The sequence below is a fragment of the Colossoma macropomum genome, unplaced genomic scaffold (assembly GCF_904425465.1).
Source record: "Colossoma macropomum unplaced genomic scaffold, Colossoma_macropomum, whole genome shotgun sequence".
Lineage (NCBI taxonomy): Eukaryota > Metazoa > Chordata > Actinopteri > Characiformes > Serrasalmidae > Colossoma > Colossoma macropomum.
Window position 1 is genome coordinate 11866183 of NW_023494787.1, and position 15903 is coordinate 11882085.

The window sequence follows — 15903 nt, forward strand, 5'->3', positions numbered from 1 at the left end:
GCAGTGATGCATTACTTACGTTTGTGGCTGTGTTGGATCGTCGCCCAGGGATACGTTCTCCCCCTGGATTTCGTTGAAACACTTCTCACAGAAGTGGTACCTGTTAGCAAGAAGCCCATATTTGGGTGAACTACACCGTTCGCCAAGAGCACAGCCAATCACAGAGAAGGCACGCGGAGGGAGTCACCAATCAGGGCAGGGCAGGCCGGGGAAGGCAGCGCGCAGGGTCGTCGCCGGATGCAGCCAATCATGAAGCAGCGTTTTTGTGTGGGCAGATTGATTTGATTGGTTGCGTGTAAATTTCGGAGAAGGATGATTGGTCGCACCAAAGCAGGCCAATGCAGACATCACAAGCGTTAAAGAAGGAGGGAGAGAAAAGGGGGAAGGGGGAGAAGGGGGAGGGGGAGGGTAGAATGAACAATTTAAAAAAGTGTGAAAAACAAAAATGTTACGGATGAGAAGAAGAATGGAGGATGGAAAGGTGGAGGGGTGGAACAGAGAGAGGTGGAGAAAATGAATCAACACGTTTCAAGACAAAATAACCATCTAGCTGGAAGCCAAGCAAAGCACAGACACCCTCCCATCCACCAGCCCCTAAAGGCACTCGCATACTTCCTCACACACACCAATGGTTGGAGCTAAATTCATGAATTCAGGAAATCCCTGAGCCTGACTACATTAACCCTTAGAAGTTGCAGTTATCGTCAGTGATAACAGTACTCTGTAAATTTATATCAATTGTCTCACTCACTGTGTTCAAAACTATGACCTACAACTTTTATTAACGCAAATATATTGTGGATAAGTCTGGGGCCATACGAAGAACAATAACATGATCATGGCACTCCACTGCTTTAAAACCATGATGCTTGCCTAAACCGAAAAATGGATTGGCCCCTACCTACTTGATAGCAACGTTCAATAGTATGGCTTGGCCCGACTCGCCATCGTTTAAGACACATGAAAGATAAGCATCAAGTTTCTTCTCTGTCCTGGAACCCAAGTGGTGGAACCAACTTCGAATGCTGTCCAAACAGCAAAAGTCTAAAAGTCTCTTAACATCTTCAAATGTCAACTGAAGACCCAGCTCTTTGTAAAGCCTTTAAGAGACATTAATCTACCACTTACTGAAATGTCTTGTACTGAACTTGTGTCATGCCTTAATTCTGTATTTTGTATCTATTTCTAGGTTGTTTCTGGCAGTGTCTTAGCTCAAGGGTAAGTACTATGTTTAGTAAACTAATAGTTTATAGCCTAGAACTACTACTAAATTCTGACCACTGCCCCCAAGGCTGCTGCTTTTGTGATTAAAAGTGAACTAAATTCTCTTTTCTGCCTACCCATACTCTGACTAGCATTTTAGACTGAAGTAAAAATTAAAAGTGGGAACTAATTCTAGGGTAAGCATTGAGCAAAAATGCCTGCTGCACATCTGGCGTGTTTTGTCATCTGTCATCAATACCCGGCCCTAAACCGTACCCCATCGAAACAAGTGGAGATGTTCTGTAAAGTGTAGATTCTAAACTTTCAATCAATACCATGTGCATTTGTATGTAGAAGAGATGTTGTAATATGATTTGAATTGGATTTTTGTTTCGTGTACAGATCTGTTTTGTGCAATGAAAAAAAAAAAAGATCCATTACATTGTTATAGACTGCCAATACAAAATGTAAATCAAGTGGAAATCAAATGTAATGAGCTATGTAATCAAAAATATACACTTAAACAGTATAGGAAAGTATTTTTGACTTCATTTGACTTCTAAGGGTTAATTATTTAAAATCAGTAATTTAGAATAAAACTGCCAATTTTGCATTCAATTTTAACTCACTGACTGAAGTGAAATTTCATTTAACAATCTGAAATGAAATTTAACCCAACCCTGACAAGTGAACACGAGTATGATACATGAACGTGAACACATGCATATGCTCACTCACTCACGCACGCGCACACACGCACACTCGTACAGGGCGGAGAGAAGGACAACAGAGGCCAAAAGAAACAGGTGGATACGGAGGAACGAGTATTGGTGCAACTGAGACCCATCATCCTATCAGACCATTTCAAAGAGATCCAGCCTTATGCCTTTCATTTACGCTCAATCAGCTCCAAAAAAGCATATCAAATGCACACAATGCACAGGAAATCTCCAAAATGCACAAAATGCATAGCTTAGAGTGCTTTCAATGAGAATTATGCACTGTTGTTTCCAAACAGGACTTATGTGATAAAGCACTATGGGTAGTGGCAGAGTTCAACACAGATGTACAGGACCACAGACTGGTCATTTACTGTGGTAATCTGCTGGTAGACTGAGGATTCTCTTTGAAAATGTCCGCGTTGTAAGTCAAATGGTAAAGCAGGAGTGAGTGGTGGTCAATAAAAACCACTGAAAATTCCCCCCATCAAACAAATATCCACCTGTGATTGAACAATGCTTTACTTCATGAGATGTGTGCTCAGGACAAAATCGCTCAAGAACATTTGAAATAACTGATATTGGAAAAATGTAAACAAAAGCGTGCTGATCTATAATGGTGCAAGTGGGTATGTGGCTCTACTGAATATAAGCTGTTTTACTTTCATGTTTTGGTTGTATTGAGTGCGGGGCACATTGGTTGCAATAAAAAATATAATAAATGAAGCTGCAAAGCTATACTTGTGTGTGTGTGTGTGTGTGTGTGTGTGTGTGAGACTGTGTGTGAGTGTACGTGTAAGGCTGACCTGTTTTGGTAGCTGAAGTAGGCAGCGTCTCGTGGGATAGTGCATAGTTGTTTCCCATAGCAGCACAGAGTTTGAGGAGAAAACTCCAACTGGGAGGCAAATAGAGAAAGAGAGAGGAAGGGAGAGAGAATTTTGTCTTGATTAATTACATGAATCATTCATACCTAATGCTGTAAAGTACTTAAATTCCTGCCATAAAATGACTGCAATAAATTAACAAACTTACCACGCTAAATACTGTATTATTTATTAATTGACATTTGGTTCTATTAGATACAAGCAATCATTCTTTAAATGTTGTTTATTATTCATGTCATAGACCTTTTTTGTCATGCACTGTTATTAAAGATTAAAAGAAGTATAATCATGACAAAAACACTGATAGCTCCAGTGCAGAACATGGATGTTTGTATAAGTTTTTATTTTTTAATTACTTGCCAAAAAACGCTATGGAAGCAGGACAGAATGAGCTGGAATTCACTAAAATAACTACTAAAATATAAATTTAAATACTGTTATTTAAATTCGTAGAGCAGAATAAAGGGGACTGTTTCAGTGATTAATTCTGTAAAAGCCTTATGTTGTTCTGTTGACAAGTATTATAAGAATGCAATACAAGTCTAAAATTGTTTTATTTGAGTAGTGGTGGTTGGGTAGGTTACTACACCTTTTCAGCATATTTGGTGCTTATGCAAGGGTGGGCAATATGGCAATTTTGTCACAATACGATCTTCTATCAGGGCTCTAGGTACTTATGGAACATTATTCAACATGTTTCATTTCAAACAGAGCACACTTAGTCCTACTTAACTGAATTCAGTGCAGTGCTGTATCTGAAACGGTGAATAAAACGTATTGAAGACATCTTAGTGTTGTGATATGTTTTTGCCATTGCCCCCACTATGAGTCTGTCTTGATAAATTATATGAATCACTCATACCTTATGCTATAAAGTACAAATAGCTTACATACAGTTCTATTAATTCTAAGTATTTTAATGCTATGTTATGTCCAAGAATATTCTAATGAAGAAGATAAAATCCTAACTAGAACACTGATGTGTCTGGTGCAGAACGATGCATATAGTGACTGAGAAAATGTCTTGAAGTATCGTGATGTTATATTTTTGCAATATCGCCAAACCCATACATGCACACTCACCTTCCTTCCGCAGCAATAGCCAAGAGTCTGCATGACTGGGTCGATCTCCTGCTCAAACACTTCGGCCAGTTTTGAGCAATACTTATACACACGCGAGGTCTTCCTGTTGTAGAGCCAGGCGTTGTTGAACATGAGCCAGACATCGTCTACATACTGCCACGGCTCCTGGTACTGCCCCGTGTCCAGCTTCCGCTTTATGGTGGAAAGATCCATGGGGTTCTTCACAATGTCAAAATAGTCCTGGAGGAGCATGAAGGACGTGAAGGCAACAGGAGAGGCAATGATTGAGACGGACGAATGGAAGGAAAGGGGGCCGTCGTCACCAGGCAGTACAGCATTCCAGGATTGAGGAAGAGGCAGAGTTGTAGGTCATAGACAAGGATGTCACCATTTTCGTCGTAGCAAAGACGTTCAAGTGCAGCAGAGAAAGCAGACATCCAGCAGTGAGACCATGGTGGAGGTGAAAGCCGGGTCAGAGGGAGAGAAGAGGGGGCAATGTTGAGGGCTGTGGAAGAGTTCATGTGCACAAACAGAGAAACGTAACAGATTCCTGCTCCCTCATATCACCCTGCACCCTCACACACACACACACACACACACACACACACACACAAACACACAGAGATACTTCCATACATGCATGTGATCTAATACAATCACATGGAGGACTGTAGGCTATGAGAATGAGAGGAGCCGATGCTGCAAATGGCTAGCAAAGGACTACATCAAGGGACTTCAGATGATTATTAGTGAGCTGTAGACTTTATTGAGCTTTGGTGATACTTGCCAGACAGTAAGTGAAGACTTGGAACTAGTCGCAATGGCTCAAAATTAGGCGAAGTATAATTTAAGTTAAATTTTACGCATTAAACAAAACAGGTTGCATCACATTATAGTGTAAGTTAAGCTTATATTCCACTAACACTAAACAGCTGTAAGCTGCCACCTGTTTGATTCAGTAATGTACAAAGATTATGTCTGAACACAAATACAGACAATGATTTATTGATAAAGTGATTGATGTTAATGCATGTTTGATACATGCACAAGAAACCTCATGGATATTTTACAGAGACATTGAAAAAACAGAAGCACAAAGAAAGCTCCAGTAGCAGCAAATTTCAATGATCGGCTTTCTTTTTTCAAAAGGCTATTAAATACCTTGTTATTGCTCAGTTAACTCTTTTCAAAGTCTTTTTTTAAACTCCATACTCAGTTTGTCAAAGTAATCAGTAATTATGTGCTTATAGGGGTCTAACGACACTCAGCCCATGATTCAATTTATGATACTAGCATCACGATTTGATATTCTCACGATATTTTGAGCAATATCTGAATGAAGCAAAATGATGACCGTGTATCCATGTTGTTGCATGTCTTGCCAATGAAATTGCCGGAGAGAGTTGCTGACTGATGCTGGTTGTTTGCAAACTTTGGTGTTTAAACAATGCAACTGTATTAGACCCCATAATTAATAGAATGTTCATTCTCTACGATGCAGTATCACAGTTTTGCGCTGCAATATCATAATGCAATGATGCACTGTTACATCTAATTTGCCCCAAATAATCTGTTTAGGTTTTTAGCTAATAGCTTAATAAGAAGGTAGCATCTGAATTACAAATTACTGCTCAGAAGTCACTCAGCCGTCCAACTGAATGGTCATCTTGGAAGAACCTTGAATGTAGCCACTGTAGAAACTGGTCTAAGCAAACACAGCTTGTGTTGTGTGTTCAAGGGTCTAGGTCTAAAGCTCTCTGATGCAGGCACCATGCCACACTGACCCAACACCCCAAACAAAACCAAACGCTGGGATTTTGCACAGCTGCAGAGAATGTGGAGACACAAGCAGTCGATAATGCATCTCATGTTAAGTCAAATATATGTATATGGAAATATTTATATAAAAAAAATAATAGTACTTATTTAAAATTTGATATTCACACAGCAAAAAAAGGAAAAAAAAGGTGAGATGAGTTTAGTTTGCTGGGTCTGTATTGGCTGGGGTTTAGGATTAATGGGTGTTGAAGCGATGTGGCCGCATGGGCGTGTGTGCGGTTTGGCTGGTTGGGTGCAGAGGGAGACTGGACTGTAACATCACACATTAATGAACTAGAGCAGCACACTGAATTTTTAGCAGCATTAACAGCAAACTGAAGCAAATGGCGCAACCTTCAGGATGAAGACAGCATGACAGCATTCAGAGAGAGAACAGAGACTAAAATAAACTGCTAAAAACTGTTCAATATGGCTAACATAGACTACAGGCAAAAGTATAGGAGCAAGTGGTCCGTTTTTGAAGTTTCAAAAATGCAATGAAAAAAAATTAGATGCAGACTAAGCAGAGAGTTTTGTATTTACCGAAAATTCACCTCTTTCACTCTTACTCTTATGCCTTGGCAAAAAAAGCCATATCTATTTTTACAGAGTTAATATTTCTTTCAGACTTTTAGCCTGTAGTGCAGGAGCCACAAATCTTATCCACAAAAGACCGGTTTGGCTGCAGGTTTCGTTCCAATCAAGCAGAGGACACATCTGATTGCACCTGTTAAATCAGTTGGTCTCAGCCTTCAAACAACTGTTCAGTCATATGAAGTGTGCTCTGGTTCAGCTGGAATGAAAACCAGCAGCCACATTCTCTTCATGAATAAGACTGGTGACCCATGTTGTAGTGTATATGGCTAATAATGATGAATTGGGGGGCTACAGAACAGCATTTTCTGGCTCTAAAACACCAGATTTAACCTGACAATTAAAGCAAGTATGTTAGAGCAGAGAAAACACTGAAGCAGAGGTGCCTAATCTTCTCCACAAAGGGCCAGTGTGGTTGCAGATTTTCTTTCCAATCAGGAAGGAGCACACTTCACATAACTAACCAGTTGTTTAGTTGTAATTAAAACGTGCAGCCATGCCAGCCCTTTGCAGATAAGATTGGGCAAGGCTGCATTAAAGCAGTGGCTTTCAATCCCAGTGCTGGGGGGACATTTGTGTTTCTCTTGCTCTAACCCACCTGGTTCAGCTCATGAAAGGCTTGGTATTGAGCTAATTGATTTGAATCAGGTGTTGAATCAGCTGCGTTAGCCGAAAGAACACAAAAAAGTGCACTGAAAGGGATCCCCATAACTGGAATTGATCGCCACAGCATTAAATCATACAGTGCTAGAGCCCGCCAAGGCTAGCATTTGAGAACACTGCTGTAAACAGTAAATTAGCACATTAAGCACACTATGCTATGGGAACAGTGAAGCTGAGGCAGTAAAAGCGTGCCAAATACCCATACACTCACATGACAGCTGATCTAAGATTGGGTGAGGAAGGCTGTGCTGATTTTAGGATTGTCACTACTCATTGCATTAAAAAATTGTTTCAGAATGGACTTCACTGTATTATACGAAAAAAACCACGCTTAGTTTCTTACTATAGGAGATGTCAGTGGCAATCTAAAATATGTATTACGTATATGTAAATGACTTTTTATAACAGACTCACAGAGAATGTGTATTTGAATTGATTTTTAAAGTGAGTAATCAAGTTAAACTGAGCAGTCGTCATAGTTCATTATAGAGAATTAGAGAATGCAGCACGACAGGCTGTACCAACAGCAACGTAGCTAAAGGTCTACCATCAGATATCCTATTATTAAAACTAGGGATGCACTGAAATCTTGGCCACCAAATAGCTCAAAAATGGTCAAAAAAAAAATTACACTTTTTGTTTTTGGCCAGAAAAGAAAACAGGCTGAAATGTAACATTAAATATGCCTAAAGTGTTAAAGTTTTGTAAAGTTTTGTAAGTTTTTAGGAGGGAAAGAGTGATATGTAATTACTTTTAATGCCAAATATCAAGACGTGCAATCAGTGTTAAGGATTTTCATTTCAGTGCATCACTGATGATTTCTTTAGACCAGCATCTGTCACTGAAGCGCATGTGTTTTTGGCACACTTCATATTCACACACAAACAGATACATAGACAAACACATGGCCTAATGCAACCAAACTGCTGTTAAACAGCTAAAGGGCTAAGATTATATTCCCTGAACTAAAAGCAAATGCTGAGGTGCCTGAAAATCAAAGTCCCCCCAACCTCCATAAACCACACACACATTCACAGTCAGTTACCCTGGGAGGCAAGAAAACTAAATACTCACTATAGCTGTTTTGCAATTTGATTGATATGGCCATGAGTTTTGAAAAGGAGAGATTGCTAAGGAACACAGAGAGAGGCTTTTTATTGTCCAAGTAAAATCCCTTCTGTTCCCTCTCTCAGCGCAGGTCAAGGATCATATTATTATTATTAACTTTGTATACAGCTATTCTGGTGATTTAGTGGCAATTTTAGCAGATGTAAGCATCAGGCCAAACTCGAGCAACAGTCATCGGGCACCAAGCATGGACATCAGCTCTACATAAAGCGATGTGCTATGAAGCGGTTTGAGGTGTGACACATTAAAACCACAATCTTGGACTTGGACTACACAGCCAGTTTTGCTTACATTCATTTTTATCACTGCAATCCAATCACAAACCGATGTGGATGTTTAAAATTGAGTGATATAAGTAAGTACATAATTCATTATGAATAAGTTATTCAGAGAAAACAAAATTATTTGGTCCACACTGACCTGATTCACCAGCAAAGCAATGAACACACAGCCACAGAATTCATTGCATTATGTGGTGTACAGTGAGCTGAGGGTCAGAGAAGTCAGACATACACACACGCACACAGTCTGGGTGAACTTCTCTACACTCTCTCGTTCAGACATCACAAGTAGAGGAAGGTGTGAGAGAAAGAAGGAGAAAGAGAGAGAGAGAGAGAGAGAGAGAGAAAGAGAGAGAGAGAGAGAAAGAGAAAGAGAAAGAGAGAGATAGAAAGAGGAAAAGGAAACATGATTCTAATGACTCTAGAGCTAGGTTTTTTGATTGGAGCACAGGAAGCAGAATGCGTGTGAGCGCAGGGCCTTACCAGGTTAGTTTTGTTACTAGTTCGAATACGTACAGGTATCCCCAGCAGCTGGGGGTCCACCGGCTGGCGGAAGGGCAGAGACTCGGGGTCCTGCCTGTACAGAGCCTCCAGAGTGGGCATCAGAGCCTGCCGGACCTCCTCTGGTTTAAAGACTGAAAAAGAGAGAGACAGAAAAAACATTTGTGTGTATACATGTTTAAAGGTTTGGGAACCTGTGGTCAAATTACAAAAGTTTCATTCTAAAATACAGCATATCCACTTGTAACAATGGAACAAAGTAAACATCTTCAACAGACAACTTCTACATATTTTAATACGCAACTACTGTTTATTGGCTGAACTTTAAAATAAAGCCAAATAAAAGTGGCCTGTGCAAAGGTTATGGCACATTTTTAGTATACATTGTATTTTTTCTAATATATTAAACTCAGCAAAAAATACACATAGAATCTATAGAGTATGAAATTTGAAGATGATGAAATTTTTTCTCCATTAAAAGAAAAAAGCGCAAACTCTGATGAAAAAAGTAAGGGTGGTGACTGGGGTACTTGTATAGTGTGTTGTGCACCTAACATACACACTGATTTGTGGGATATACATCTGACATACACATTTGCTAGGTGGGATATGTATTTCCAAGTGAATATCTGTCATTATAAAATATGTATTTCACAAAAAATATGTATATATAAGCCTACTTTTCTTCTTGCTCTGTGTACTGGTGGTGGAGCTGTTTGTTGTCGCAGGTTTTTCCTCTTCCTCTTTGGGTTCAGTCTTCATCTCCGGTTTCTTCTCTTCTCCCATCGCTGCTAACGACGTCTCCATAGGCTCCTCCTTACAGTCATCACCAGATGGCTCCTCCTTCTTAATCTGTCCCACCAATGGAAGGAGAGATGTTAGATGTGATCACACAACACAAACAACACAGACACTGGAATGATTTCAGCAGAAGTACAGACAAAATTCAGTTTGTGATTTAGTGGTACTGTTTGAATGGTGCTGATTGATGAGATAAAATCTTCCATTGCTTGTTAGCTATATTAGCCTTTTAGCTCCAGTGCAAAACTACAAAGGCAAAATTGAGACATCAAACATGTCTTGGCTGATTTACTACATTTACCAAAACTGAAAAAATATGTTAGATTTTTGGCCAAACTATCACTTTACCTCATTTTCTCTCACCTCCGGTTTTTCTTCAGTCTTCATCTCCTCCTGCATGGTGGACACTGCGCCTGAGGCTTTGCTCTCTGCCTCGTTCTCCTCCTCTTCCTCTGTTTGTTTAACCTCCGTTTTGAGGTCAGCCAGGGAGGGGCCTTCCACTGAAGTCAGCTGGGGGTCAGGGAAACTGACCGAGGCTGGTGTAGACACCTGCCCATCCAGAGATGACTTCTGAGATGGCTGAGGAACAGCAAGAACAGCATAGTTACACATCAGCCAATTAAAGAAGAGATACATTGACATTAAGAAATAAAGAAAACTTTAAAGAGTACAGAACAGAGAAAATAGCCAATAAAACAGAGCTACAAACACAAATTAGGCAATGAGCAATAGCAGTCCTTCTGTATCTGAATATGCAAGACAGATCAAAGCTAGAAACAGAAGTGTAAAACTGCATTTACTGCAGGCGTTTTGGAAAGCTGGAACTGCTTATGAGGTATGGAATGCATTTTGTTAGAATTTCATATTTTCGATTTTAGGCTATCTGAGATCAGAGAGGTGTAATGCTGACTTTTCAGATGATGATACCAACAAGAAAGCCTCTCCAATATCAAGCTGATACTCTTTTCTTTAAAATACAAATAGAAATGAAAGATATATTTATAGTCCATGCTCAAATTACTTAAACCCTATTATCATGCAAAATTATTGCATGATTAATGATGTTATACACTAAAAATTATGGTTCTTCAAGGGTTCTTTAGTAAAAAGAATGGCTCTATTTATAATATATATTAAATGGTTCTTCAGATTAATGGAGAATGTGTTGCATTTGGTTCTATATAGCCCCTTTTTGAAAATAGGTCGATATAGCTCCAACAAGAGTTCTGCTATTGTTATGTCAAGCGTATAAACAGAAGAACTATCAATCTGAAGAACCATTTCATTTAAGCAAGAAAGGGTTCTATATAAAATTCATGGTTTTAAATAAAACATTGCTTTTAAAGAACTCTTAAAGAATCATCTTTTTAAAGAGTGTAATGCGACTGTACTTTGTTTTGTGGTGCTACATGCAGAGCTATGTCTGTGACAGAATAGGGCCGGAAACATTCCTTTTTCATTGATCTTTGATCTAGCATTTTCTGCTGATCTGATACCCAGTATCAGATCGGTGCTATCTTTCGCTATTTTTAACTGTAAAATCTAAAATAATAAAATGTATTGATTTAACTGTCTAAATGCTACAATAAATACTAAATAGTTTCTCCATTCACATTTGTATATTCCGTGTACTTTTAATTCTGGATTGTACCAAAATAATCACGTTGTGGTGAAACTTGGGAGTTAATGTCTAGTTTCTTGAATTATTTTCCCAAAGAATCATAATAAAATTGAAAACAGAACTCGGGTTTGTCTGTTAAAATTAGGGAAATGAAAAGAATAACGCAGACAGCAGTCTAGAAAGGCAGTTTCAAAAATTGTGCAACTCACCGGAGTGTGAGGGTGAGCATTCAGCCCCAGAGCATTCTGGGAAGGCACAGACGACGCCAGCCCCACCTGAGGAACTCCTGAGGCTCCACCACAGTGTGTCTGCGGCTGCATCTGATTGGCTTTCTCTGGCTGCTGCTGCGGGGCAGGAGGGGCCATGGTGACTGAGTTTGGTGTGTGTGGCTGGGGCGTGTGGTTGCCAGGCAACTGGGGCGGAGTCTGATGAGGATTGGGGGTGAGGCTCCTAGCAGGAGATGGTGTATTTTGCTGCAGGGGTGGAGCATGTGTGTGTGTGTTGGGTGTTTGTGGACAGTGTGTGTGCGAGTTAGGGGGTTGTGTGGAGGACGGGAGGTTGGGGGAAGGCCCCAGTGGGCCAGAACTTGGAACAGCAGGCGGAGTTGGAACGGCTGGACTACTGACCGGCAATAATGGAGGAGTGGACATCTAAGAAAGGCAGACAGAAAGAAAGAAAGGAAGAGAGAGACAGAGAGAGAGCACTGTTAGGTCAGCTTTGTTTACTTCCTATTTAAAAAAAAAATATTTCAGAAATCACAAATGTGATTGACTAGAAGTTCATTTATAGATATTGGATTGATTAAACACTTGTCGCTGCTGCCATACTGACATACCAACAGGTCAACGCCGCAATGTATGTGCACCGATACAATGATTCCACTATATATATATATATATATATATATATATATATATATATATATATATATATATATATATATATATATATATTTTGTCGACGCTGCTTCTGAATTTTATGAAATGTCATGAAATTGCAAATACAAAACTCAGCAGAGGGTTTTAATTTGAAAAGACGAATACAGTAAGTCGAGACATGTGGTGACACCCAACCCGGTCTTTCTATGTCTATGCATCCGATGAGAAGGAGAGAAAAAGAAGAAAGAGAGAGAGAAAACAAAAAGGTAGATTAAACAAGCTAATGTTAAGTAAGATTACAGTTTTACATTGTAAAAGAACATTCGCAATGTAAAGTTATTCTCTATTGATGTTCATGGCCAAATAACTACTACTACTACTGCTATTAGTATTATTATTAATATTGTACCGTCAAATAATGGTCCGGCTAACCTACCATTAACGTTCGCGAATTCAGTGAATCATAATTCTGGTAATGTTACTTCAATAAACATCACTGAAATAATTCTCAACGATATGTATATTGGGAAGATTACTTTTGAAGTGCAGTAGGTTACTGATTACTAATTACTCTGTTACACATGTATTTAGTAACAAAATTATTTTAAGTGAACTGTCTTGGGGGGGGGGTGTGGTTTGGAGTGTGGGCCTGCCACCACAACTGAAGAAAATCCTACTGGAAATACTGTGATAGTTAATGAAGCATCCTGACAGATAAAATATAGCCAAGGTGTCTTGCATGTTTCATGACTATACTGACAACAGCAAAAAAAAATAAAAATAAAAAAAATAATAATAAATAAATAAAAAACCCAAAAACCCAAAAAAACCTTTTATAGTATCCCGGCTGTCCGACGTCATGAGCGGAAAGAGGCTAAAGAGTTAAGCCAGCGAAAGAGAAATCTTTGTATGACGAAAATAAACAGGAAAAATTTTCAGCCATCTCCCTTCAGCAAAGTTTTCTCTCATCAATCTGTCACAGGTAGGCACATGATAGATCAATTCTGCAGTTTTGCCCTCATCATTGAGAATTATTTGTTAACTGACAACTGACATTGATGACTGACTTTTTAATTTGACTATTAATGTCTAGTTCTATTTTGCTTTAGCTAGATAATGAAAGCAGCGGAGAGGACGGCAGAATATTAATAGAGCTCATGTAACTTAAGCTAATGTCAAACTAACACTGATACCATCAAACACCGATACAGAGCTATTGCTTTTGCAATCACAGCGATGTTTGATAGCGTAGTTGATGGCACGAAAGACGGAATATTGTTGACCCACAAACTAAATAATTACATGATTCTAATGATTAGTATTTTAGCTCCTGTGATGTGTATGCTGATACAGTATTTACAGGAAATTATAGACATCGATTACTACACAAACCAAACACGGAATCAGAGTGCTGACCTGAGGCAGTGGTCCTTGTGGCCCCGGCTGATTCAGTCCCATGCTGCTCTGAATTGGCCCAGAGCCAGCTCCAGGGAACTGGTTCTGGTTCTGTATGAACTGCAGAGAACCCATGTTGGGCTGAGCCATTCGGGGTGCTCCTTGCATACCCATCTAAAAACAACAAACAAAGGAAAAAAAAAAAAAAAGCATGTATTCAATTCATTTCAGTGAAACTCAGTCAAACGATAGACTACTCATCCCATTTCTACACCAATAAGCCAATTTATTAGGCACATCATTCAATTCTATGACAAATCTTCAAGAAAATATTTAACACATTAGAGAACAATCCTCACAAATTTGAAGACACACTATGTACGTTTTGTGTTATTGCATGTAGTGTGTATAAGAACATTTTGTAATGTCTGTTGCGCTTCAGACCCCTTCCCCAAGTGGGTTAATCTGATTGTCATCAAATTTTTTGGATTGAAAAACCACGAATTTTGTTTTGTCCACAACATTAGTGCATAGTTTATTGAATAACGTATCATTCTTACTGATAACATATTAAATTTATTCTAATATTCTTAAACTGATGCAGTTATGGAGCTCCTTTTTACCCCATAATTTTAGTGTTTTACCTGCTACCTGATTCAACTCACAAAGCACGTTGTAATGAGCTGAATCACGCATGTTGGAGCTGTGGAAAGAGCCGTTTCTGGGTGTTTGCAAGCCTTGACGAAGCATGAAAACTGTAGATTAGTTACCGTATTGATTACCTGATTTGGGTTAGCACCCATGGGCAGTGGAGGTGTCCCCCTTTGAGCCATGCTCTGCATTCCCATTTGAGCAAACTGATTCATACCTGCAGAGGTGAGAAAGAGGGTTGAGAATAAAGTTAGTGTTTCCAATCAAAGAGTTATTTTACATCAAGTTCCTTAAACATTTTATGTGGGTCTTTATGCAGCAGAGGAGGGATCACACAGTAGGTCTGATCAAGCAGTAGGTCTTGGTTAAGTCCTTTTACCCTAGTTTATTTAACTTTAATTATGGAGCCACAAAGAGCGTGTTTTGTGTGGTGTCTGTGTGTGTGTACCAGCAGGATTCTGCATTCTGTTGACCATCTGGTTTGGTCCAGTGGGTCGAACGAGGGATGGATCTGCCAGAGGGCCATCTGAGAGAAAGAGAGAAGTTTGTCAACATTGTCACACAAGAACCTTTAGCAACTTGTATATATAAACTTATTACTCGGCATACTAAGCCAATCTTGTGGCCATAAATACAGAAACATGTTTATGTACACTGCATTTAAAATGAACATGAATGCTTCGGCACCCAAAAACATTCATTCTGTCCTTTTCTGCTATGATTCCCTGAGGTCCACTCCACATTGTTTCATTATACCAGTTAAACCAGCAAATGACAATGGGACCCTTATTTTTCACAATATTGTTACTAATTTAACGATGTATCATTCGATGCTGCTAACTAACCTCCATCAGCAGGCTTTCATCAATTGGCCCTGCAGGCTTGTAAATGGAATCACTGAAAATCGCTGCACTACAACAGCACTTCTGTTGAAAGCTGCAGCAATGCTTTTGTGTCTCTTAATAAAGAATACACTTAAATCTGTATCTGCTGTGTAAACTGACATGCTCAACAACATATCCTTCCGGAAATAATTTCGTTCATCCACTTTGAACTCTGAATTTCAATTCTTTTTTTGAGGTGACTATCGTTCACTTTTGCAGCGTCAAACCAGTTATTGGCAGGAAAGTCTGATTTTAATCATAGAGCTATCACAGCACACTATAAAGAAATGCTTGGAGTTCTAGAAAGAAGTTGTCAATTGCTGCTATGCCAGCTACCACAGTAGAAACGGTAAAGTTACGGTTGCTCATTTCTGACAAAATCTGATTTGATGCAATTGGTTCCAAAACAAGCTCTGGATCTCATGTCAGAGGGTGAAAAATGTTTTGTATCAATGGTGGATACTTATAAATGCCTGAAAATTCAGCTGGTCTGGTGGTTTCTAAAACGACAAACAATACAAATAAAATTAAAAAATTAATCAGGCCACTGCCTCTGCGTTTTTAGGGGCCAAAATTTGAAGCGTTGTGGCCACGTGCATGGGGGAATAGGCAATGTCTACCCCAGTGTGCGTGTGTGTGTGTGTACGCACTCTGTGGCCCCTGCTGCTGTAGTGCATTGGTTGGCATGCCCGACTGGCCCATTATGCCCTGTTTTTGCAGCCTCGTCCTTCTCTTCTCCTCCAGTTCCTTCTGGATCTTATAAATTTTCTCTGCTAGCAGGTGGTAGTACTCCGCCTGG

General features: G+C 39.4%; 1 protein-coding gene across 4 annotated transcripts in view; it reads right to left on the minus strand.

The window, feature by feature from the left end:
* ep300b (E1A binding protein p300 b) overlaps positions 1-15903 on the minus strand; it is a 40383-nt gene that overhangs the window by 8923 nt on the left and 15557 nt on the right. Inside the window, exons 10-20 of one of the 4 annotated variants that reach the window (XM_036566130.1) lie at positions 15755-15899; positions 14669-14746; positions 14352-14437; positions 13591-13743; positions 11506-11946; positions 10039-10254; positions 9555-9726; positions 8890-9008; positions 3890-4129; positions 2729-2817; positions 20-100 (exon numbers count right to left, since the gene is read on the minus strand). In XM_036566130.1, the coding sequence (XP_036422023.1) occupies positions 20-100; positions 2729-2817; positions 3890-4129; positions 8890-9008; positions 9555-9726; positions 10039-10254; positions 11506-11946; positions 13591-13743; positions 14352-14437; positions 14669-14746; positions 15755-15899 (1820 nt within the window). Of the gene's footprint in view, positions 1-19; positions 101-2728; positions 2818-3889; positions 4130-8856; positions 9009-9554; positions 9727-10023; positions 10255-11505; positions 11947-13590; positions 13744-14351; positions 14438-14668; positions 14747-15754; positions 15900-15903 lie in introns of all 4 variants that reach the window. The other 3 variants (XM_036566128.1, XM_036566129.1, XM_036566127.1) reach the window with 3 other exon arrangements.